The following is a 26885-nucleotide window of genomic DNA, read 5'->3' as shown; positions in this document are numbered from 1 at the left end:
CCCTTGATCATTTGGGTTGCCTTTTGCTGAACCTTTTCTGACTCTACAGCATCCTTTTCTGAGGTTTGATCTCTCTGGGGCTATTGATTCCATCTAGGAATTCAGCTGGATATTGTAATACTGGCGTGGACAGGCATTTAATGTTCTCTTTAGCAAGCGGAAGGCTGAACGAGCTTCTAACTGCATGTGACAGCTGTGTTTTGTTTTGCTTTGCTTAATTTGAAACACTGGTTGTCTGCTTTAGAGAATTCGGATCTTAGCAGGATGGGATTTGAGAAATGAATTGTTAACTGCTTCATGGTTCGTGAGCCATCGATATTGAGCAGTGTGCCCAGGCACCCAGAACCCTTAGCCTGTTCTTTGTCATATCATCACCATCGTCAAATTTACTGCCAGCCCTTCACCAGCGCATCTCAGGGGCAAATTGCAGCAATTTAAAATTCAGAATTTAAAACAGTTAAAACCCGCTATCTTCGCAGGAATAGGGTGGGCCCTGAAGACACATATCTCTTAGGAGTCGAAGGCCAGATAAAGAGTGCCTCCTCAGCATTCACTGAAAGCTGTATAGTGAAGATGGCAGATAAACCTCTGTTGGGAGGAACTTTCATGATTTAGGGGCTGCTGTAGAGAAGGCCCTCTCCTGGGCCATCAGCACCTGAAACCTATGAGGGTGGAGGAAGTACCAAGAGCACCCCTTCTGCTGATCTTGGCACCCAGTAGGGTCTGTAGAAAAGGAGGCAGTTACTTACTGTATTTTTTGCTCTATAGGACGCACCGGACAATAGGACGCACCTTGTTTTAGAGGACAAGAACAGGAAAAAAAATTCTCCCCCTCTCTGCTCAGTGCCCCTTCAGTGAAGAGGCAGGAGAAATGGAGCCCCTTCCATTTCTCCTCCCACTTCGCTGAAGGGGCGCTGCGCAGAGAGGGAAAACTGTGCAGAGCCTCTCCAGCGAAGCGAAGCCTGGAGAGCAAGAGGGATCAGTGTGCACCGACCCCTCTCACTCTCCAGGCTTCAGGCGGCTATCCACAAGCCTTCAGAGCACAGCGGGAACTCCTGCTGCGCACCGAAGACTTGCGGATAGCTCCCTGTAGCCTCCGGAGCACAGTGGGAGTTCCTGCTGCACTCCAGGGGCTTCAGGCGGCTTCAGCGAAAGCAACACGAAGCCTCTGGAGTGCGGGGGGAGCTCTTCCTATGCGCTTCAGAGGCTTCGCGTTGCTATCGCTGAAGCCAAGGAACCTGCATTCGCTCCATAAGACGCACACACATTTCCCCTTAATTTTTGAAGGGAGAAAAGTGTGTCTTATAGAGCGAAAAATACGGTAAGTACTAATATCAAAGAGGTTCAGTAAACACTCCCAAAGAGGAGATCACAAGTGACCCAAAAGGTTGTATCTGAGGAGACATCTTTTGTAATCATGCAAGGCTGGGAGGACTATGAGGATGAGGAGGCTGGCCATAAAATAATAGAATTGTGGAGCTGGAAGGGATCCCAAGGGTCATCAAGTCCAACCCTCTATAATGCAGGAATCTCAACTAAAGCATCCATGACAAATGACCACCCAACCTCTGCTTAAGAACCTCCAATGAGGTTTAAAAGCATGACTTCTGAGGCATACTCGCTGCTCACTGCCTCTGAGGGAAATTAGTACCCTGGCATTCTAATGACAGGTGAGTGGTCCTTCCAGCCTGTCAAAATTGTGTCATGTGAGAGGGGTGGGGGAGATAGTGACTTGGTTCAATCCAGCTTTCTGCAGGATTCAGGTGTGTGAGAGAGTTTTCCACAGGGAAGCCTCTCATGCACCCAAACCAAGAGTTCAGTCCAGCTTACTGCAGGAGTCAGCTGCATGGGCAGCAAATCCTGTCACATCAAATCACAGGTGGCCATGTTTTTGGGGAAATGGTCTCATGGGCCTAATGGAGAGGTTTGGTGGGCTCAGTCTAGCCTGTGAGCCAGAGGTTCCCAACTTCTGTTCTACATGGACCAATCCATTGCCATCTTCACTTCAGCTCCTAATTCCACTGGACGTTTTCACCTTGAAATACTAAGTCTGTTCTCTCTCACACACACCCATCACTTTTCTTTTTCCTTTTTCCTGTGGAGGTTGTTCGAGCTCTGTTGTTATGACAACTTAGCCCCTTCTGCCGGCCTTTTCTCCTCAGCTACCTGCGAGACAAAGGGTGACAAAGCATTCAGCTAACTTTCCCTCTTTACATGTGTGACAAAAACCAACAAACAAACCCACAACACCATCCCCACCCACTGAAGACTTTTGACTCCTTCACACACACATACCTCACATGCACACAAAGATGGTTTCTTCTTAGTGCTTGATAGTCTGAAGCATAATTGAAAGCCCTCAGCTTTTGTGAGGGACCAATGAAGGCTTCTTGAATAGAAGGTACTTCCTGCAAAGTGCTTATATTCTTATCTATAAAGAGTGAGTTAAGGCAGGGGACAATTGCCAGGCAGCTGCTTTGTAAAGAAGAAAGAAGGCAAGTGTGGAAGATTTCCAAATAAGTTTGGAAGGGGGCATAATAGACATGCCAGGGAGGTAAATGGGTTTAAGATAAGGTTCTGCATGTCAGGTTAGACCCATGGAGAGAGAAATTCAAGGTGCTCTTCTCCTGTTTCCTGGTGGTAGAAATCACAGGATCATAGATCTATACCAAGTGCAATTGACATTTCTTCAATTATAGTGAGGTAGACTCTGAACCAAGTGCTTCACTGGTGTTCTTCAGAATAATAAAAAGTGGACAAAAAGGCATAGTTGAGTGGTAGAACATTTGTTTTGCATGCAGAAGGTCCCAGTTTCAATCCTCAGCATCTTTTTAAAAAAAGTTAGTTTTTATTGAAGTTTTTATTGTGTTACAAAATAAACAAGGGAAAGTACATATATCATCTCCACTTTCGATTCATAGAGTCTTTTTCACAGTTCGTTAATGTTCAGTATGATACATTAATGTCACGGACATCTTACGGTTGGGGGAAGAGAAGGGAGAAAGAAAAAGAGTGAGGAAGAGATGGGGTATTGTTCTATTAATCCCCGGCATCTTCAGGTAGGAGTGGAATGAGACTCCCTGCCTGAAACCCTGGAGACCATCTGCCAATTGTCTGATTCAGCGTGAGGCAGCACCCTCTGTTCCAGATTGCAGAGGTTGGCAGTCAGCCACCTTTGGTGCCATCACAGATGTACAGGCACAAACACAGACCCTAACCGTTCAGCAATAAAGATGGCATCACCAAAACACATGCAGTTTCAACATAGTGTTATATTCAGGCGCAGTAATCCCAGCTGCGCACACACCCCTTAAGGAGAACCTAGCCTGCATACTCTCCTCTCCCACTGGACTATGAAAAGTCCCTGTTGCAAGTCTGGATTAAGAGCCCTACCCAGAGTTTTGTATAGAGTCCTATTCTCAGGCTGGGTAAGATTAGAGATGGGCTGACTCACTTCTGATTGACCGTAGAAATAGCTTGGTACATTTTTTAAACCAATCTGAGGTTCATAAATCAACTGGCCAGAGTCCCCAAGACTCTCTCACTTTTTAATTTCCATATAGTGTGCCCTTATGGGGCAGCAGAAATGGCAAGAGGTCATATTGTCCTTGTTCCCTTTCATATTGCATTTGATGTGTCGCCACTTAAGTTGGGTACGGTGTTGGAAAAGAGGTTGGGAGATTGAGGGGCTGGGTTGGTTGGAGGAATCTTGGGAATGATGATGATTTATTAGACTTGTTAGTCACTTGTTCCACAGAGGTCCCAGCATGTTTAAAAACAGAAATACATTATAATATTAATTCCTTCATTCAAAAACACAAGTAACTGGTATTTCCATCGATTGCCATTTGTTCCAGTTTAGCATTGAACAGTGGGGTTTCTGGGGGGGACAGACGCTCAGACCTGTGCCTAGAAAGCCTAAAGGGGCTTGCAAAGCTCATGTCTTCCTACATTTTTTTATAAGCCCTTGACTTTGTATTGAATCTAAAGCTTGGAGAACTCCACTGACATTCCTAGTTAAGATACAAATACCTGTGAGGCACCTGAATTGAAAGTGCAGCAGTCAACAAGGGGCGCCATCTTTAAACATGGCCTGCACACAACACTGACATTGTGTCAAAATATTTTTGCAGAGGGTGCAAAGATACCTGCAGAAACCCTGGAAATCGTAGGGTTTCCCATGTCACCATTTGAAAAACTCTGTTCTAGAGATATAATACACAAAGAGAAAGGAATGAGAAGGGAAAGGATGTGGGAGCTCCTGGGTGACTTCTCAAGAAGTCACCACCTCACACTCTCAGGAGCTGTGTCCTTGCGAAGGAGGGATTTGGTCTGAAACCTCTGCAGCATCTACGATTTTTCTGTTAGAGAGATGTCATCATCCCTATTATGAGAAAGGGCAGAGAAGGCCGGATATCTTAATAGGGAAAATTGAAAGTAACTCTCTGGAGTCTTGGCTCTCTGTACCATCCTCAAGCCACTACATTATGCATTCATGGTTTTTTAAATATAATAAAAAGGCTGAAAGTAACCATTATGATAATGTCCAGGTCTCTTGACAACGCAGAACCGTAGTCTTTTCTTCAAGGATTTCTCAATAATGTATGCTGAGAATGCAATAACTTTTTTTCCAGAAAGATTTGAAATAACACAGAGGCCGCCATGTCCCTGTATAAACTATTCTGACTTCATTACTTTTGTTTTCAATTTGGCTTTGTTCCCTCTTGAAGAGATGTGGACAATTATGAGCAATCGGTAGAGAAGTACTATGATGCCCGGTAGTTTCACTTAATTAAATTGTTACAGCAGGCAAAGAGGTTGACCACTAGGGATGGAGGAGAAATTTCGTTTAAAAGCTGAATCTATCAAACCCACACCTTCCAAAACAAAATGTGAACCAAATCACAGCTATCCTTCAAAAATGGCACTTATCTGAATTTTGCAATGAGTGTTCCAATCAAGCTGTGTTTACAAAACTGCATTTGCTGGGGCAAATTGCTTGTAAAATTGTGTACATTGGTCAAAACTGTACATAAATACGTGTCTGTTAGGGGGGAAATGGCACTAAATTTGTGATTCACCATATCTTAAGCAAAAAAACAAATACATACATTAAAAACAGCATTACGAAAGTGTAACAGACAATGTGTGTGTGTGTGTGAGAGAGAGAGAGAGAGAGAGAGAACATCCATCGATGCAAAAAAGTCATAAATAGCTAAAAGCCAAAGGCCTAATGAAAGAAGAGGGGTTTTGCCTGAGGCCTAAAGATATGTAACAAGGGTGCCAAATGAGCCTCATTAGGGACAGCATTCCACAAGTGGGGTGCCATCGCTGAAAAGTATGTTAGGTGCATCTGAATGCTCATTCTGCTACAGTCTGCTCACATTGTCCTTTCCATCACAGTTTATCTTTCTTTTCACTTATCACAGGGCTGCAGATGGGGAAGGCGTTTGCATCTGCAAATGCTCCCTCCTAGAGAAACACCTTTCCTGAATGTGCTCATAATAGCTCAACAGAACAAGCATCCATGTGGCATAGTGATGTTGGAACAGGGAGAGCCAGGTTCAGATTGCTATTCAGCCATGAATCTCACTAGATGTCCTCAGGCCAAAGGCCTGCAGCCTGATCTGCTTTGTTCACTTGAGGTTACCAGTAACTCTTTCTTCTCTCTCTCTCTCTCTCTCTCTCTCTCTCTCTCTCTCTCTCTCTCTCTCTCTCTCCTGCTGGCTGACTTCCCCCAGTGTGCCAGATCCTTCCAAAAGGGGTGGTTGGTGTTCTGGGACCATCTTCAAGTCCTGCTTCCAGCTCCATCATCAGCAATATCTGCGGAGAGAAAGAGGTGAGTGGTGTGAATCTTGCTCTCAGTACTGCAGCTTATGGACAGAGGTTTGCAATGCCTACATGCAGCCAAGCAACTGGAGATTAAGGGACAGGTCACAGCTCAGTGGTAGCACACTTATTTCGCATGCAGGAGTTCTCAGGATCAATATTTGTTATCTACAGTAATCTACAGCACTCTCTCTCAAGCATCGTTCTTTAACCCTGGGTCCCTAGGTGCTGTCAGGCTACAAATTCCAAGATCCCTGACATTTGGCAAAGCCACCTGGGGACCCAAGGTAGAAGGACGTTGCTCTGAAGGGTCAGATAGCCAGGGAAGGAGGGGGGACCTCTCTGCCTGAGAACTTGGAAAGCCACTGCCAGTCAATTTGCACAGTACTAGGCAGAATCGACCCATTCTGATACTTCACTCCAAACAGGCTTTGAAGATTAACATGTATTCACCCCCCCCCTTTTTGATGCGATGGCCTTGAAGGGGAGGGGATGGGTTTTTGTCACTGGTGGGAAAGTTCACAAAAAGCTGGTCCCCAGATGCTGGTTTTCAGTGCATGGCAGAAATAAATCCATGTCCTGGCAATTATGTTAGCACTTATGCGACTACACCTCTCCCTCCTTCTATCCTCAGTACTCCATTCCTCTTTTTTCAGAGTCTTACATCTAATACAAAATCCTCATGGTAGGTTTCCAACCGGTGCACTTGATTTAATGTTGGATAAGGCCCATGCTCCCTGTGCTGGCCAATCTCCATTCCCAGGGAACAGAACGGAGCTCTCATAATTCACCCGCTTAACTCCTAGTCGCATCTCTCTGCTATTTAGTGGACTCTGAAACGTGTCCCTTGCCACAAGGCTTTGGGAGTGATGGAAAGTCAACATGTCAATAGGAGGCGTTCACAAATAAATTGCAGTAATTCGCTGCCTTCGAGTTGCATGAGTCAGGAGGTGTGAGATCTTTCTGTAGCCCAGCCTTTCTCCAAAGTTTTTAAGTTGTGTAATGGATGCAGTTCTGCCTAGCCTCCAGCAAGGGCAGTGTAGATGCCAGAGAGGCATGTAAAAACTACAAAACATGGCCACAGAATTCGCTTTCCGGCTTCTGTGCTTCTAAAAAGCAAGTTACTGTCCTTTATTGTGGTTGTGCCCAGACCATATATTTAAAATACATGGTATCCCCCAGAGAATCTTGGGGAATGTAGTTTAACCCCACAGAGTTACAGTTCCCAGGATTCTTTGAGGGAAGCCATGTGCTTTATAAATGGATGGTATGTGCAGTGCCATAAATACAAATAATTAAATAAAATCATTTTTTGTCTCACCCTTCCTCCCTAAGAAGATCAGAACTGAATAAATTAAAAAGAGCCCATATAAAATGATAGCAGCATGGCATCCAAAATACCTAGGAGAGCTCAAAAGCCTGGTTTTTAAAAAAATTAAAATACAGGGGTCAATACAGAAAAGGTGCTGTCATGTTTGGCAACCCTACAAATACCTGAGAGGACAGCAAGATGGGTGCCTTGTGGAAGATCTTGATTCTCAGGCAGGGGTATGTGAACAAAAGTCATCCTTTGGGTAACCTGGACCCAAACTGTTCAGGGCTTTATAGATTAAAAACAACACTTTGAGCTGTATTTGGAAAGGAATAGGTGGGCAGTGGGGTGGGGGAGGGGGATAACATGAACCTTGCATCACACCTTCATGAGGGTGACCAAAAAAACATGCTTAAAGTCTTCCCCACCTCTGCTCACGGGGGTATTTTCTTTCAAGTCACTTTGTTAAAATTCATATCTGCTTCAGTGTCTATTTTCAAAAACATCCTCAGTTTCCTTTCACCACGGTCAGCCCAAGACATGGTGGCACCTGAGGTGAACCACAAAATGGCACCGACACACATCAGGGAAGAAAGATCTACATCAGGAAAAGGGGGGTGGGGATAAATATATACATTTGGATCTACTGCCCCTATGGATCATGCCACCTGAGGCAGCTGCCTCACCTTGCCTCATGTGTGGGCTGGCAATGCCTCTATCTATTCTCCATGTTATCCTTACCCAGGTGCACCTATCACCTTTTGATGCCCTTATTAGAGACTAGAAAAATATCTGTCATTATAATGGGCCTATAAAGAAACAAGGGAAGAGATGTCAACCATAGTTGGAGGTCATTTAGTCCTCTGTTCTTGAAACTTTGCACCAATCATATCCCACAGAGCAAATTTTGAGCTGGAACATTGGTTAGTGGGAGTGTACTTTCCTGGTTGAGTCTCTGACACCTTCGGTTAAAAAGGGGTCTAAGGCAGTAGAGCTAGAAACTTCCTGGCCTGAGTTGGCACTTCTGGGCTAAGAGCTCCAATGGTCTGATGACCCAGAACCATGTTTCCTAATCCATTTCCAACAGCACAGCAGCTAATTTGCAGAATCTGCCATATCTTTGGTTCAATAAAGGGACTTTCAGAAGGTCAGAACTTATGAGATCAGCCTGTAGCTTGGAGCTTTAAAAGAATTTGGCACCCATTGCAAAGGAAGCTGATTTTCAGTTCCATTGAGACCATGGGATTACGTCAATTTGCTGTCTCTCTCAAGACAGCCATTTGAAAAAACATCTAGACTTTGATAGGACGTAGGGGCAGATCTCCTCAATGCTTCCTAAATGGTTGATGTGAAAGGTTTCACAGCAATTTATTTGAGTGAGAGAGTTGTGGGGGTTTTTTTTAAAAAAAGAAGCTGTTGAAATTAGAAATACATTAAGGTTTAAATATTTAATGATTTTCTTTGTGTCTTTGCTGAAATCTGTGATAGCATCTCTGAAGTCTTCAAAACTGTAGTCCTTTATTCCTTCTCTGTTACATTATATGCGTATTTCTTACGATTATGCTCTGCTACATACCTGGCACTTTATAATCCCTGTTAAATTATATGCATCTCTGGATAGTTTGCTTTGAGGAAACACCATGAAATGAAAGCTTAGAAGGGCAAGAAACACTCCCCTGTTGGCAACTGTAGTGGGTGCACTGTTGTCTCTGAGCAGAGACACACAGGGGCATAGCGTGTTTTGCTGACACCCGGGGCAGCAGGCAGGGTGGAGCGCATTTGCCCAGCTCTCACTGCCCACACTGCTGGGTGGGTTCTCACACACTGGGCAAGGGTGGGTGCAGAGGGTGCTCTTCACTGCTGGAGCCAGGCCAGGCACGATGTGGGGAGCACCTGTTTCCCCCCCCCCCCGATTGTGCTCCGGTCCTGGGGCAGTGCCCCCCTGACCCCCATGCTATGCCACTGGAGACACGTGACGCACCGTGACTGTGTCATGATGCCCTTCCAACTTCCCTTTCTCTGGATGCTGAGCTTCTGGTGGCTTGGGACAGCTTTCCCCTCCCTCAACTACATCCCAGATTACTGTAGATATACTTTAATCCAACAGAGCTTGATCGGGCTCGCTGAGAACAAAGCCATCCCCTTTCCACGTAGAACTTCTGCAGTACCATATAGCAAAATAGCTCAAATAATCCTCTGCAGGTGCCATTAGATAAATTATGGAGATGCTTCTCATTCAAAGGCCTGTGTGATGATTCTGTTGCTCTGAACACCCACTGCGGGCAGCCTGTTCAGCCCAGGCAACCTGCATTCCCCATTGTCACTTGGCTGCCCTCCCACCTGTTGTTGCCAAAATGCTAGAAAGGGTCATCCCTGCTGCTCACTCACCACTGCTTTCTCTCTTCTTTCTCTGCCTGTATCTATTTCTGTTGAACAATGTGTGTTTGCTGGCTTGCCCCAGTTCAGACTGAGAGCGTTCTTCAGTGTCAAAGCGCTGCCATTAGGAACTCCTCTTTATATTCATCCTCATTTACTTCATCTCAGTCCATTGATCTTGGCCATTTTTCATTTCTTCAAGCATTCTCAGGGCTCATCCACACTTTCCCTCGCCACATATTTTGATTGCATTGTGTACCGATTAATTCCCTCAGGCCCGAGAGCTTTTCTCCTTCTTCCACAGCCATGCATTGCAAAAATCTGATCTTACACCCTGACTTGAAGCAAAGTCCCTCCTCGAAATTTCCGCACAACTTGTAAGGTCCGATTCAGTGGGTAAGATTGAAGTATTGCAAGGCGCAACTGCGGAGCAACAATAAAAGCTCTTTGACCCATAGGAATCAATTGATACACAATACAATCAAAATGCGGGTCAAGCAAAAGTGTGGACATGCCCACACTATTTCTGTCATAGTAAAACAGGTATTTCCAGGTGCAGCTCAGATTGGGGAGTTTGGGCACCATGTTTCTGTGCTGCTGATCCCACACACTCCGGACACACAAAATGATTCATCTCTGTGGTGGTGCCCTACTGACCTGTGCCGGCTGCAAGGTTGCATGGCTGGAGACTTTCTTCCATGAGAGAAGGGCAGTATTTCACAGGGAAAGACCTCTGCTTCTAGTGCCAAGGAAATCTCTCCCAGTGCAGGGCAGAGGGCAGGGATGCATCAAAGAGGAATGAGCAGAATAGTTCAGGTTCTAGGACCTAGAGGTGCCTGGCAGGAGACAGGGTGTCACAATGTGCTGAAGCAGCAAAGGCCCCCTACCTGAGATGGAGGCAGAATGGCCTCAAGGAGTCAGGAGTGGAAGAGAGTTAGGGTGGGAAGGCAGCAAACCTGTCTGGCACCCAGCTGAAAATTATTGGTTTGACTGCTACCCAATAGCATTGTTGCCTTGCATTTTTTCTGCTGTGCATTCTGGAAAAAAAAATCTCAAGAAATTGACACATTTGCACATGAAGAGGGGATGCAGGGCTTCATCCCACTTAAAAATACAAAAACAAACTTCCTATCAAGAAGATGGGTTGCACCTGTTTCGGTTGAATAGCCACAAGGTTTTATCCATCCAAGTATAAGTGTTAAATAGCACAGCGAATCTAGGTTGAGTGTGGATTTCACCCAAAACTGCTGTTATGAACGACCACTCTGCTTGGTTTTTTTATACCCAAGCTTCAGCAGAATTTTTGCAGACTGTACATTTTACATTTGATGACCAGTTGACCTCACTGTTTACAATTTCTTTTCCCTTTCTGTGCCTGTGTAACGCACACATATCCTGGACTGCACACCTTGCAGAAATATTTCTGGAACTAGAGCGGTACCTAATAAATGTTCCGTATCCATAGGGTAAGGGATATAGCTCGGCCGCAGAGCATCTGTTCTGCATGCAGACGCCTCCAGGTTCAGTCTTTGGTATTTCTGGGTACTGCCAGAAACCCTGGAGAGCTGCTGATAGTCTGTGTAGACAATACTGAACCAGATGAACACGTGGCCCAAGTGTAAAGCAATGTGCTACACTCATATATCAACAAAGCAGGAGAGAGGAGAGTTGCCATACAGGTTCAAAGCTGAAGCAGAGAGATGTGCAGAAAGAACAGCCCAAGGTCATCCAAGGTTCCCAGCTGAGCCAAGAGTTTGATCCCGAGTCTTTCCCTCCATACCGATCCCTTCATCCAGTTGACGGTGTTTGGCTGCGAGGCTCGGATTCCATCTGGCACCGCTGAATGATCAACAAGCCCATCCTCATCCTGTGGGCACCCCGTCTGCTTTAGTTAAGAGAAGCTGCCTGGAGGCACACAGCCTGCCTTTCTCCCTCTTAATCAACCCCAGGCTGAGGGCCGTGGAGTGAAATCGAGGCGGATAGCAGCTTATTGCTCTTTAACTTTTCTATTACCAACCAAACTGCTTATGCCTCCAATAAAACAGCCACCGCAGCTGGTTAACAGCCTTCCCCCAAGAGGTGTGTGATTGCAGGCACAGGGCAATAGCTTCCGGAAGCCCTGGTAATGGAAGCAAAGAGGACTTGACATTTCCCCTAATGTGGCATAACCAGATGTTTCCCTTTGCCTCGTTTTATGCTTCTTCCAAATCATTTGCTTTGCAAAAAAAAAGCACATTTCTCTGTTTTCCACTTGCATCTCACAAGCGCTGTGAACCATATCATCCTCTTGGATCTTCCGTACCTCAGGTGGTCCCCTGACATCAGGTCCCCAAGATGAGTATAGGAAATAATGCTTTGAAGAAACCACTCAGTTCCCCTTGCTCAGAGCCTGGTGTCAGTGAGGTTCCCTGGGAGGCTGCCAAACTCCCCTTTCTCTCCTTTGATTTATTAATGGCAAATGAGCTATTATTAGGACTCATGGCTCTGGTCCCTCTGGAGAACGAGTCTCGTGGTAGCAGATTTGTTTCTGCAAATGCAACAGGAGCGCAGACTCAAATGACTGGCTGCATTGCCTTTCATCCTTCTTAGAGACTAATAATGGGGGTGCAGTTCTGAAAGTTTTGCAAACAATTACAGAAAATCCTGCAATGAGGAAGTCCTGCAATTTTTGGATCAACCACTCCAACATATTATGCCTTGTCAACCTCTTATCTAAAGGTGGGAAGTTGAGAAAAACTCATGTAATTTATGTCTGGGGAAGTGAAGTGATTTAAATCAGTTTTGGCTGGGGGCTGTTGGGAAAGCAAGGCGGACAACAGTAGGCAGAGCCAGAAACAATGGCAGGCAGAGCCAGCGAATTCTAGTTGTGTCCCCATCCTCCTCCTGGCTGAGTTCTGCAAGGGGAAACACTTGGACGAAGGAGGAGGAGGACAACTACATGTGGTGGTTGTGTAAAGTAATTAAGAAATTCTGGGAAATGATCTATAATGAACCAAAAAAAAACCCCAAAAAAACAAACTTAAGAGAATATCTCCCAAGAAATCAGAAGCTTTCCTTCTGGCAATAGTAACCACAGAAGTCTCTCTCTCTCTCTCTCTCTCTCTCTCTCTCTCTCTCTCTCTCGACTTCTTGCACAAAAATGGGAAACAGAAGTAGTACCAAGCAAAGAGGAACGGCACTTTAAGTTGTTGTAATATGCGGAGTTAGCAGGTGTGACTAGTAAGATAAGAGAACAAGACGATCAAGAATATAAAAAGGATTGGAAAATGTTTGTGGAGTATTTTAAAAATCCATATAAACAAGTGAACAGATTAGCAGGACTTGAATAAATTCAGTAGTATAAGAGGAAGAGAAAATTAATAAAACTTGGTAACTTATAATATGCAGAAGAGAGAGAAAAGAAAGGACATGAGAGACGGAGAGGAAGGAAAGTCCTTAGGTGTCTTTTGTTGTGTCCTTGATTGGTTGTCGTTTTCCTTTCATTTTTTCCATTTTAATTTATCCTTATTCATTTTGAACTGTATGTAAAAAAAATGCAAATAAAAATTACTTTTTTAAAAAAAGGAGGAGGAGCCTAACAGACAGTGCCACCCTCTGGACTGGGTAGCCAGCTGGGTGGCCAAATCATGGTTATACAGCAGCCATAGGCAAACTCGGCCATCCAGATGTTTTGAGACTACAATCCCCATCATCTCTGACCACTGGTCCTGTTAGCTAGGGATGATGGGAGTTGTAGTCCCAAAACTTCTGGAGGGCCGAGTTTGCCTATGCCTGTTATACAGCAAAGCTTGGAAGATTGAGGGCACACAGTGCATTGTTAAACTATGGCACTTGCTCTGATGGCCAACAGCTCAGACTGCTTTAAAAGAAGATTGGACAAATACATGGAAGAGAATTCTATCAATGGTTACTAGCCAGGATGGCAGCACTGCCTCCATGCTCAGAGGCAGTAACAGGCGGCATTGTGGGGAGGGGGGCGAGCTGCTGGGGTGATGGCACCAAGGTGCCTTTTTGGGGGGATACTGCTCATGCCGCCCTGCCAGTCCTGCGCCGCTTTGCAAGTCTGGGATCTGATCTGAATGATTCTTCAGGAGAATCATGCAGACCAGATTCCAGCATTGCAAAGCAGCGTAGGACTGGCAGGGTGGCATGAGGCGGATGCAACAGCCATGTGCTCTTTGGTCATGCCCTCACTTCTCATGCCACCCTGCCAGCCCCAAGTCACTTTGCGAGCCTCAGTGGCGAGGGCTGGGCTGGTGTGGCAGGCTCCGTTCACCCTCCACCCCAGGTGCCAGCAAACCATGCTATGCTACTGGTCAGTAGTGCTTCTGAACCCCAGAGTGTTCTTGGGTCCTGTTTGTGGATGTCCCACAGGCATTTGGCTGCCCACTGTGGGAATAGTTTACTAGCCATTGGCCAGATCCAGCAGCATCTTTTATGTTCTTATTATTTGGGCATCTTGCACTTTATTACCATTTAATTTTCCTTTTGGAAAATGCATTCAACACTTGGAGGGGAGTTTTTCAGAAAGGATCAGTTTATCTACATTTTATCACCACTGTCACCACCTCTGTATCTTAAAAGCAAATCCAATGGATGCTGGGCCACTTGTCCAATGTAACAGGCTCTTCTGATGTTGTTATGACTAGCTGTTAAGAAAAAGGCAGCTGGGGAGGTGGCAGGATGAGGCCCCATTCACCCTAATGCACCAGCCTCCACCATTGTGCGCATTCCCTGGATGATTTATATATACATTTTCCTTTCTCTCCTCCTTTCAGGTTCCCCATTTCAAGGTTGCCCCCGAAGAATTCCTCAAGCTCCAGTTCCAGAGATTCACGACTTTGAACCTCCATCCCAGCAACACTGACATCAGCGTGGCTGTTGCTGGGATCCTGAATTTCTTTAACTGCACCACTGCCTGCCTCATCTGTGCCAAAGCTGAATGTAAGTTGCTTTGGAAGGCTGCCCACAGAGCCAAGCATCCACCCTGTGGCATTCCAGTTTGTACAAATTGTCAAGACAGCGATGGTTGAGACAGGAGACAGAAAATCCCACCAACCCCTCATCCCATGCCTGGCAGCAAAAAACGCAATTGATTAAACAACTAATCGTTTGCTCCTCTTTTGTAACTCCCAGAATCAGTGACCCGAGGAAGCCACTTCACTCTACCTAACGATAGGGCCGGCACACACCTTTGTGGCAAGGGCAGGTGGTGGGAGAAAAGGGAAGCAAAGCCATATCATGGAAGCTAAATGAAATCTTTAGTCTCAAAGTCTCTTAAAATCTTTAAATGAAGCGAAGTACCAGACTTTGTACGATGAAAGACAAGCTGTGAAGCTTTGTGTATTCAGCAAATACAATGTCCAACACTGAAGAGTGATTCCGGATATTGACTACTGTTTTGTAGAATTCTTCGTCAGCGTGGTGGGAAGATATAGAATTGCTTCATAAACTGAAAATGAAGGTCATCGTCTAAAAAATTTATTTTCAGTTTATGAAGCAATTCTATATCTTCCCACCACACTGATGAAGAATTCTACAAAGCAGTAGTCAATATCCGGAATCACTGTTCAGAGTTGGACATCATATTTGCTGAATACACAAAGCTTCACAGCTTGTCTTTCGTGCAGTCTGGTACCTTGCTTCATTTAAAGATTTCCAGAGACTTTAAGACTAAAGATTTCATATTGTACTTGTTATGGTTTGAAGGAATTCTATAAAAGATTGTCTATTGCGTATGTACATGGTCATCATGTTGCCTGGATATTGCTGACATTCTCTTTGCAACACAGGGGTTTGTTTGGTTACATATCATGGAAGCTGGCTTGCAGTCAAGGGAATTCTTATTGTGAACAAGCCTACACTGAATTGATTCTCATAATTTCAGAGCACATACATTTTGATGCAGAATTCAGATTTCGTTGCCTTTCATTTTGTCTCTTGTGCAAAGTATATAGGGCTCTTCATGCCATAACAAATGTGAAACAACAGAGCTTCACTTGCCTGCTCCTTTCCACTTACCACCCAATGTCTGCAACCTTCTGAAAATGAATAATAGTGTACGTGCATGTCTTCCTCCATGTGTTTGCCTGATACATTCAGGGCCCTTCTAGACTAGTGTATTATTGTGAGTGCATTCTGAAAATATGGCCAAATTCACACACTATATCTAAAGCCCTATGATACCACTTTAAACAGTCATGACTTCTCCCAAATCATCACGGGACCTGTAGTTTGTTTAGGGGGCTACAGGTTGTTAGCAGCCTCCCTCATACTCCTCCCAGGGCTACAATTCCCATAGTTCCCTGTAGAGAGGGATTGCTTGTTAAACTGCTCTGGGAATTGTAGCTCTGGGAGAGAAATAGGGGTGCCCTAACATTTCTCAGCAGCCTTAACAAACTACACTTCCCACTTCTTGAAGGGGAAGTCATGTCTGCTTATAGAACTTTAAATGTATGGTATGAATGTGGCCATATTCTTGACCCAACGATAGTGCATTACTGGCAAATTTATTCTTCTTCAGTTGCTTCTGGCATTCTTCCCCAATGCTACCACACTATTGCTGTCTAGAGGGGCTACGGTGCGACAAAATAAACCACAACATGTGTGGTATATAAAAAAATACAGGATTTCGGCAGGATGCTGCAGGATATTCACTGAGAGGAGATGAAGTAGTGCCATTGCCCCAAAACTTTTGCAGGCACAGATGGCATTGAAAATGGAATGAATTTATGCACACTCTGCAGGTTGATCGCTGTGTGAATAAATTTATTCTCTGCGTACATGCACCTATGTGCTAACCCACAGGTGCTGCACACTGGAAGGGTGTAGAATGCAAGCGGTGTACACAGATGCCTGGCACTGTTCTGTCCCTGGTTAATTTGATCCTTCATTTAACAGGATCAAAAAAGCTCAGGAACCAAATCGCTTTTACAATAGCACGGCACCCAGCCGTCCATTGAGTCAGGTTCGATTGCTTTAATCAGGTGCGATTGGATGAACCGGTTGCTGACTGGGGTGCAGTGGTGTGGAAGAGGGAAATGACCCTTCATGGATAAAACTGTGGTGCTGCCCTGCAAGCCTTGATCATGGGCAGCCTTGGGGATGCCCATCTTCTAAGGCACAAGGGAGAAAGAGCTGCAGATCAGCTTCCTTTTTTTCTTTCCAAATCTTTCTTTCTCTGAAGGAGGAGTGGAAATTCAGCACTGAATGAAGACGCCTCTGTATGCAATGAGAACTCAGTTGAGACAGGGACGGACTCCATTCCCACCCCCCTCTCTAATGTGGGCAAGATGGAGTTGATGATTTATGGCTGGTTGTCAACCTTAAGGGGGAAAAAAAGGAGGGAGTTTTGTGGGTTAATGGCAGAGTGGCAAAATTAAGCTGTGTTGCGCTAGCTCTGAAGCCAGGGAAACAAGGGCAATCCTTCAAGGCTGAGATTCTGTGGGATTCCAGGAGGAGATGGGGCAGGGGAGGGTCAAGAGCAGGTCTCCAGCTCAGATGTTGCCTCCACTGTTTCCCTCCCCACAGGGAGAAATGAGCCGTGATTTCCCACGTCTGTTTAAAAATGGTTTCTCGCTGATCCTAGGGGATATAAAGCCTGCTTTAAAGTTCCCCGTCTTCGCTTTTTCCCATGGTGGTGCAGGGGAGTGCAGAGTCCTAAAACTTCTTTGCAATCTCTCGGGAGACCAATGAGAATCCCAGGAGTCAATTGACAGAAGATATGCTCAGTGACATATAATATGCTGTGCACACAAGACAGGCCCAGGTTCATTCTCCAGCAGGGCTGGGTGGGAGAGTCTTCCTGAGATTAAGGAGAGCTACTGCCAGTCAGAGTAGATCATGCTGGTCTTGATCATAGCTGTCAACGTTTCCCTTTTTTAAAGGGAAATTCCCTTATTCTGAATAGGATTCCTCGCAAGAAAAGGGAAAAGTTGACAGCTATGGTCTTCATGGGAGAATGGTCTGATATAATACAATGCAGCGTCAGACATTCAGATGATGCCTGCTTTCCCCCCGGCACATTTCTGGAAACTCTATGGGCTAGGAACATAACTTGGTTTGTTAAAGAAAGTCAAGAATCTTGGGATGCCGGTTTTTCAAGTCAGCACTGTGCAATTGAAGGTTCATGGGATAGCCAAAAGTGTTACCACTGCACATTCTCCAAACCGTAGGAGCCGACTCCTAGGGGCCGATGTCCCTTCAGCCGCCCCCAATAAAAATTTGAAGGGGTTGCCCCCAAAAAGTTAATTTGCATTGCCATTCAAGTGCCACATTTTGTGATTGATTATGTGGGGTGGGGCTTACCTGGCCCCCACCATTATTCAAGTTAGCATCCCTGCTCCAAGCCTTATGCCCAGGTCTGCCTCTGTGTTGTGGGAGCACAGATAATTTTGCCTGAGCATCCCAGCTTTGATTTGCATTTAAAAAAAACATCAAGTCACTGCCCCATATTGATTGTGAAGGTAGGCTTACAAACAAGTGGGCCATGCATCTGTTCAAATCTCAGAAACCAGAGGGATGAATGAATAAATTTACCAGTGGCTGGGGCCTGAGCTTGAGTGCCCTACATAATGCTTCCCCATGAGAAAATCTGCATAATGTATACTGGTTGTAGAATTTAGCTTTCTCTGAGTGCGTAATTTGGGGGTTTGAGTGGAAGCAGAGGGTATACCTGGCAGTGACCTAGCCCAGTTCTTTGCCCAAGAGGCCTTCTTTCCCATCAGATAACTAAACAGACTGCCACTCACGGCAGAGGAATGACTCTAATGCAGCCCACGTCTGATTCTGCCTCTCCCTTCCTTGGTGGTCCTCGTTTATGTACTTCAAAGTTTCAGGGAGGTTCCTACAAGACCCGGCTCCTGTTCAGCCTGTAAAACAGGCCCTTGAAAGAGCATCCTTCTGTCGGCGACAAGTGCTTCAGAGCCTCGTGTTAGTGGAACAGAAGGAAATCTCTTTGGATAGGAACAGGCCCCTCTCTTTCCTTGTACAGACTAGGAGCCCTGAAGGATACAGCTATCAGAGAAGATAGTAGTCTGGGGTGAAGGAGTTGGAGTTAGGAGAGGAGGGCCCAGAATATAATATTATAAAATCATGCATGATTTGGCAGTTCTCTTATTGCGAGAAGTGAGGTTACAGGGAACCAGGAAGAGGGCCTTCTCCATAGTCACGCCCGCCCTGTGGAACACCCTCCCATTAGATGTCAAGGAAATAATAATAATAATAATAATAATAATAATAATAATAAATTTTTTATTTATATTCCGCCCTCCCCAGCCGAATCTGGGCTCAGAACAACAATAAAACTAACACAGTTTACATAAAATCAATTAATTGAAATGCATTCTAAAATCAATTCAAAATCAAATTAATGGCAACCATTGGGCTAGAGTTCTGTGAGGATTACTGAAGAAGGGGGTCAGACTGTGCCTTGGCCAAAGGCCTGGTGGAAGAGCTCTGTCTTGCAGGCCCTGCAGAAAGATGTCAAGTCCTGCAGGGCCCTAGTCTCTTGTGACAAAGCGTTCCACCAGATCGGGGCCACTATCTGGCTTTTAGAAGACATCTGAAGACAGCCCTGTATAGGGAAGTTTTTAATGTTTGCTGTTTTACCCAGTCAGAAGGGCAGCATATAAATAATAATAATCTGGGGTTCTCTGAATGCACCCCAACATAAAGAGATTTAGGAACTAGATACCACTCTAACTAAGCATGCTCTGTCCTTATTTCTTGCATTTCATTTTCTTGTATTTGTAACCCACCTTTCGTCCTAGGAGCTTTTAAGTCGGTATACATGGCTTTTCCCCCACACCCCATTTTATTCACACAACAGCATTGTGAGGTAGGTTGGGCTGAAGTAGAAGAGTCATAGAATGGTAGAGTTGGGTGGAACCATTAGGATCATCTAGTCCAAGCTCCTGCAATGCAGGAATATGCAGCTGTCCCATACGGGGATCGAACCTGCAACCTTGCTGTTACCAGCACCACGCTCTAACCAACTGAGCTATAGTGACTGTCCAAGGTCACCCAGCGAGTTACACAGCTGGCTGTGGTTTAAAATATGAGACTGCACATACACCATACATTGAAAGCGGAATTCTCCCCCAAGAAAAAGATAAACCTGGGAACTGTAGTTTTTAAAGGGCCCTGTGAGGGATAAACTACAGTTCCCAGGATTATTGCTGGGTGGAGAGGAGGTGTGGATTAGTTTAACCTCCAGTTTGCTAGTAAAACTGAATTAAAGGGTAAAGGGGACCCCTGACCATTAGGTCCAGTTGTGACCGACTCGGGTTGCGGGGCTCATCTCGCTTTTATTGGCTGAGGGAGCCAGCGTACAGCTTCCGGGTCATGTGGCCAGCATGACTAAGCTGCTTCTGGCAAACCAGACCAGTGCATGGAAACGCCGTTTACCTTCCCGCCAAAGCGGTACCTATTCATCTACTTGCACTTTGAGGTGCTTTCGAACTGCTAAGTTGGCAGGAGCTGGGACCGAGCAACAGGAGCTCACCCCGTCGTGGGGATTCAAACTGGCGACCTTCTGATTGGCAAGCCCTAGGCTCTGTAGTTTAACCCACCATGTCGCAAAATGATGCATGTCTAAAAAATGTGTCGCCAACATGAAACATTTGGAAAGCTCTGCTCTAGCTATTTCACCCAGGTGTGATCAGAAGGAAGCAAGGAAGCGCAAGTGGGCAGATCCTGCAGCAGAAAGGCAAGGATTCAAAGGGGCAGAGCCAGATGAATGTGGTCCAAGATAGGCTGGCGGTCAGAGCAGGCAGATGAGGAAGGAGAGAGGGAGAAGGGAAGGGAAGAGGAGAGGAGAATCTGTTCAGCAGCTCTCCAAGAAGTATGAGATGCTCAAACTAAGGAACAAAGCCTGGAGTCATAGTTATATATCACCAACCACACCTCTGCTGCTTGGACTAGTCATGTTGTATGGATGCTTGATTATCGTCTTCCAAAGCAACTACTCTACTCTGAACTTAAAAATGGAAAGTATAATGCTGGTGGTCAACAAAATGCTGGTGGTCAAAGACTCTCTCATGGCAAATCTTTTTTAAAAATGTAGTATGAACACTGACAACTGGGAAACACTGGCCTGCAAGCACTCCAATTGGAGAACAGCCTTTACCAAAGGTGTCATGGGTTCTGAAGAAGCTCAAACTCAGGACGAAAGAGAGAAACATGCTAAGAGGAAGGCACGTGTGGCAAACCCTCACCATGATCATGATTGGCTGTGCTGATGAGTCACAGTACCTTTCTTGGTCATCACCTGGATGGAGCTACAGTACAGGAGACATCAGGTCAAGCACTCTCCCTTGGCCTAGTGGCAGCTCTGGTGATGCAGTGAGTTAGGCGCCAGGGACATTAGTTATGAAATAAAAAGCACTTGGGATGAGGCACATGGTGTTTGAATAGTCCTTAGTGAAAGGGCAGGAATGGCATGTGCTTCAGTCATCCAGGGCTTAACACTTCATTTCCCACAAGGCAGCTGCCTGGTGCAGCCCCCTCCCCTTCTAGATCTCCTTGCAAGTATCCTGATCCTTCCCAGGCTTCAGATCCTGGAGCATGCTTTCCTCCAGCCCCTATTCTTTGGCTTTGCCCCCTTACCCTTCCACTGGCAGATCCCTGGAAGTTGGCCTCTGTCCCACAGCAATTAGCAGCTACCAGGCCAGGCCATATTCTGCTGGTCAAGACAGTAAAATAAATGGAGAAAGAGGCAAAGATTTATGTTTATTGGGGCAGGTGGGAGGTCTCGCCTCCTAAGAGGCAGCGATTCCCTCTGGTGTTTTCCAGTTTTATGTCTAATTTCAATTCCCCTCCAATAAAATTAGATCCTGCTCCTTAATTTTACAGCCCTGCATTTATGAGACTGGTTGGAAAACACTGCCTGCCTAATTCAATGGCTGAATGGAACTGCAATTTATGTTGAGCTTTCATTATTCCTCTCTTGATTAGTTGTGCCCCTGCATGCACACACAGAGACAGACAGACAGACAAACAGACACACACACACACACACACACACACACACACACATTTTATTCCTACTCTAACTGAGTGCGGCTATAAAATAACAGTGCAATGTTAAGCTGGCCTCATTTGCCCACACAGTCATTGAATCTAAGTGGCTGAGGCAGCTGTCCTTGGTTTTGTATATAAAGGATCTGTGATGTCATCATGTCGCTGTAATTCTGCAATGGTTGGACTTCACCTGCAAAGGCACACTCCCCCATGGTCTCCTGAGACAGACAGATGCCAACAAACCATTATGCATTATTTGTGGACTGAACACAATAGCAAATACCAATTCCATTTTCTGGATTGATTTCCATTCTGGGCAGGAGATGAATAGATAAACACCAGCAAGTTCCTTTTCCATTGGAATTCTCTGAGATCCATGGTTGAGCTATCTAGCAGTTCAGGTTCAGCAAAGTTTTTCAATGAAACATGCTTTTATTGGCTGTTGGCAGAATTCTAATAAGACCCTAGAATCAGAAATTCAAATGTAGAATTGATCGTTAAACATATGGATCCAAGGTTTTGTGTGGTCTCCTTCTTACTGCTTAGATCACTACTATCTAAACACACTAATGCAAAAGAGCTGTTCACCTGCTGACTTGCAAAAAGGCTTACATTGATCTAGCAAGCTCATCTCTTGGAAAACTCTCTCTCTCTCTCTCTATATATATATATATAGCCAAAAGAAGGTAGGGAATGAGCTTTAACATCAACTTCCCTCCCTTTCGGAATGGAGAAGAAAGACTCCTCAATTGCTTGTGAATGTAAATTTCATTCTGTTTACAATGGAAGTCATGTTTTCTTTTTTAAAAAATCAAGAGGTGCTTTTATAATAGGAGCAAAAAGGAGTCATTTAGAGCTTGTGTGTGTGCACACACATGCACTTAGCTCAAGTTAGTAAAATGCTTCAAATACTTAATGTCTCTAGCGGAAGGAATCACAAAAGATTACTGGTTGCATGATTCCTCCCTAAAATAAACATCATTTCCCAGCAAAGGCCAGAGGGGAGAAATGTGAGCCGGGGGTGGCTTTAAACCTACACAATTGTGAAACAGGGATAAGCACTGTTTTGACAGCTTAAGTGATGCCTAAGTGACAAGGAGGCCTCCTGCATAGTACTAAATCCCACCTTTAGTAAAAGAAATTCTGCTCCTTCGCTATTGCTGTAGGATTAATCTTCAAATGAATTCCTATCTCAGTAAAGGGTGAAAAGAAGAAAAGAGGGCAGAGGCAATGTGAAGGGATTTGCATAGGCAAATAGGTAGCCCAAGGAAGAAGGAAAAACCTTCCGCCTGGTAGTGCTTCCTCATTGCTTTCATGCAGGCATAGGTAAACTCAGCCCTCCAGATGTTTTGGTACTACAGCTCCCATCACCCCTGACCACTGGTCCTGTTAGCTAGGGATGATGGGAGTTGTAGTCCCAAAACATCTGGAGGGCCGAGTTTGCATATGCCTGCTTTAATGAATCACTTTTAATGTGAGCCCTTGAAGGGGGAGGCGGGCTGCCCCTTTAATTATATACTCTGATGGCACAGTATTGACTCTCCAGCCCTTCTGAGTGACTGTGCAGTCAGAAAATACAGATATCTACACCACTGATTTAACCCTATTACTATTGCTATTAGGTAAAGGTAAAGGACCCCTGGATGGTTAAGTCCAGTCAAAGGCAACTATGGGGTTTTGGCGCTCATCTTGCTTTCAGGACGAGGGAGCCAGCGTTTGTCCACAGACAGCTTTCCAGGTCATGTGGCCAGCAGGACTAAACTGGCTGGCATCTCTGCTAGAGACTTAGCAAAAGCAGGGGAAGGTGATGGAGATGGGAGCAGAGTGCTCTAACTAGTGAAAAATCTGTGGTCATTGCAGCTACTCTTCTAAGTATTAGCCCTTCTTCCCAATATACTTTATGAATTATAGTCTGGAGGTAGGATTGGACTGTCTAATAAAGTCCCCAGTTTTCCAGGGGGTTGGGGTTAATCAGTGGCTTCTAGCCATGCTAGAATACAATTATAAAAAGGAGATGGTACTCTAACAACATCCAAAAAATGTACATACAGTTGTACCTTGGATCCCAAACGCCTTGTGAGTCAAACGTTTTGGCTCCCAAACACCGCAAACCCGGAAGTGAGTGTTCCGGTTTGCGAACGTTCTTTGGAACCCAAATGTTCGATGTGACTTCTGCGGCTTCCGATTGGCTGCAGGAGCTTCCTGCAGCCAATCAGAAGCTGCACCTTGGTTTCCTAACGTTTTGGAAGTCGAATGGACTTCCGGAATGGATTCCGTTCAACTTCTGAGGTACCACTGTGGTTTACAACAAAAGCATAGATTTACCATGAATTTTACCAGTCCTCAAGCTTTTTATAGCCAGTACTAATGCTTTACATTAATGTAGCTATGCTGTTCCTCCATGGTCAGAGGCAGCAATGCTTCTGAAGACCAATTGTGGGAAGCCACAGGAGTGAAGAGAGCTCTTGAGCTTGGGTCCTGCTTGATGGTTTCCCACAGGGATCTGGGTGACCACTGAGATAGCAGGATGCTGGCCTGATCCTGCAAGCTCTTCCTAGGTTCTTATGATGCTAGATTAGATGGGCTGTTCTTACATTCTTAACTATGAATGGAGGAATAGGGAATGGCTCTTTGGTCATGGACAGACTGCTGTCTGGTTAGGTTTGAATTACCGTATTTTCCCATGTATAAGACAACCTTTTTCTGATTTTTTTTCTGATAAATTGAGGGTCGTCTTATACACAGGTTAATATGCTAAGTAAGCAAGGGCTGGTACTGCGGCGGTAGCAGGGAAATGTCAGAGAGGAGGCTGCTTATCTGCTCTTCCAGGCTTTGCTTTTGCTTAATCGTTTAGTCGTGTCCGACTCTTCGTGACCCCATGGACCAGAGCATGCCAGGCACTCCTATCTTCCACTGCCTCCCACAGTTTGGTCAAACTCATGCTGGTAGCTTCAAGAACACTGTCCAACCATCTCGTCCTCTGTCGTCCCCTTCTCCTTGTGCCCTCCATCTTTCCCAGCATCAGGGTCTTTTCCAGGGAGTCTTCTCTTCTCATGAGGTGGCCAAAGTATTGGAGCCTCAGCTTCACTATCTGTCCTTCCAGTGAGCACTCAGGGCTGATTTCCTTCAGAATGGATAGGTTTGATCTTCTTGCAGTCCATGGGACTCTCAAGAGTCTCCTCCAGCACCATAATTCAAAAGCATCAATTTTTCAGCGATCAGCCTTCTTTATGGTCCAGCTTAGGAAGAGTATTTTGTGAGTGCCTGTATGAGGTGTATTATGGCACCAGTTCCGTCAGCCAGAGCGGGGGCTCATCGAAAAGCTGCTCAACAGCTCAGCGAACTTACAAAATAAGTTCAACAACTGTTGAAGGCTCCCAAAAATAGGGGTCGTCTTATACATGGGGTCGTGTTATACACGGAAAAATGCGGCACATGCTTTCTTGGACTTGGACAGAGGTGGAGGATGCAAGTTTGATACCCTTTGAGACCTATGTATCCAGATTTATTTTTCCCCTGATGTCTCTGGGGGTTTAATGCACAGATAAACTGGTGTTCGTGCCAAGGCTCTGGCCTCTCCTTGGCAGGGCTGGCCCAAGACTCTTTGGCACCTGAGATGAACCACAAAATGGTGCCTCCTTCCCTGCCAAGGTAGAAGAAGGGGTGAGTGAAGATCTACATCAGGAACAGGTGGGGATAGAGATCTACATTGGAATTTGCTGCCCCCGTGGATCCTGCCGCCTGAGGCAGTCATCTCACCTTGCCTCATGAGTGGGCTGACCCTGCTCCTTGGAATGGAGAGATGACCTGGGCCATCAATACTATCACTTGCAAACATCCACAGCCATCCAGAGGACCACTAGTTGTCCCCCATGTTTCAGAAGCTCCACTGGCTTCAAACTAGAAGTCGGACATTTAGTATCACTTGTCCCATGCTATGGAACATCCTTCTAGCAGAGGTTAGGCAGGCAGCCTCAGGACTAACTTTCAGAACACCTTGAACACCTTTTTATGCCAACATACCTATTTAGTTCTTTGAGGTTGGCATCCATCCATCTCAATAGGATATAATGGAAGAGGTGAAGCCAAACTGTTGGAGTTACAGCACCTGCTGTGGTTGTAGAGACTGATACAGGGGAGACATGTTTTGTTGCAGCTGGGCAGATGAAGGCATGCAGCTGTGCTGATGCAGGTGTGCTCTTTAAATTTTATTAAATTGAGCCAGTTATTTTTATTGTTACAGAGGAACTGAGGGAAGGCAGGGCCTTCCCAAAGCTCCAGGACATTATTTCATGGCTGAAAGCTTTACATCTATTGATTAACAGCATGAATCATGAATCCATTTATTACTGAATAAAATTCTGGATTTCTTAATCAGGTCCCATCTGATTTTAATTCCTGTTCTGCCTGGTGAAAAGTACCACAGTAGGAGGGAGGTGGAAGAAGGAGGAGGTTCAGCAAGAAGATTGTCCAAACATGAGCTCGTTTGTCTGGGTTATTCATTTGAGAGTAACTATTATCTTCATTAAATATCCTCAAAATGTCACCTGCAGCAAGTTATTGCAATTGTTACTTTAATCATTTAAAAGTGAGGCAGTTAATCAACGAAAAACATTGCTTTCAGAAGCAATCGATTCAAGGGGAACAGTATTATAGATGCCAGTCTTTGATTGTTATGGACGTAAAGACTGCACACACAGTTTTACATGGATTTTGAGTGTTGGGGGCGTAAATGTTGCTTTAATCAGTGTGTTTTATTGTATTTATTTTTACTGCACAAATTCACACAGGTAGATAATAGTCCCTCACATACACATGCAATATTTCTGTCAGGCAAGGTACCTTAAATTACACAGGCAGAGCAGTGCTAGTACACTTCAGGCAGGTGGCTCAGACTACCATTATAACAATCAAATGCTCTATTCATTATAAAAATGAAATGATTTGTCATAACTGGATTAATTTTGGAACAGAAAACCTAGCTGCTAAGTGCTAGAAGCTGACAGAACTTCCAGAAAAGTCAAAGAAAAGTATTGGTTTCCAAATCTGCTGAAATCTCCTTCTTCTCTAGTCCAGCTCCTGCAATGCAGGAATAGGCAGCTGTCCCACATGGGGAATCGAACTTGCAGCCTTGGCGTTATCAGCACCATGTTCTAACCAACTGAGCTATCCAGACAATGGCTACCTAGTGGCATGACACACCACTTCCCCTGAAAAACAACCCAAAATACACTCATAAAGTACTCAGGAGCAAGCAACAAGGAAAGTAAAGGGAAAATGCCAATTGGAGACTAAATAATAATAAGAATAATAAGAATAATAATTTATTATTTATACCCCGCCCATC

The 26885-nt window shown here is 45.1% G+C and overlaps 1 protein-coding gene across 4 annotated transcripts in view; it reads left to right on the top strand.

The window, feature by feature from the left end:
* The window catches only part of GRIK4 (glutamate ionotropic receptor kainate type subunit 4), a 457517-nt gene that overhangs the window by 286564 nt on the left and 144068 nt on the right, over positions 1 to 26885 (top strand). For all 4 annotated transcript variants that reach the window (XM_083588425.1, XM_083588423.1, XM_083588424.1 and 1 more), the window contains exons 4-5: positions 5742 to 5839; positions 14296 to 14461. In XM_083588425.1, coding sequence (XP_083444551.1) covers positions 5742 to 5839; positions 14296 to 14461 — 264 coding nt within the window. The remainder of the gene's footprint in view (positions 1 to 5741; positions 5840 to 14295; positions 14462 to 26885) is intronic.

This window comes from Podarcis filfolensis (genome assembly GCF_964270895.1).
Source record: "Podarcis filfolensis genome assembly, chromosome: 15".
Taxonomy (NCBI): Eukaryota; Metazoa; Chordata; class Lepidosauria; order Squamata; family Lacertidae; genus Podarcis; species Podarcis filfolensis.
Note: the sequence above shows the minus strand (reverse complement) of the source record. Positions and strands in the feature narration are given on the sequence as shown.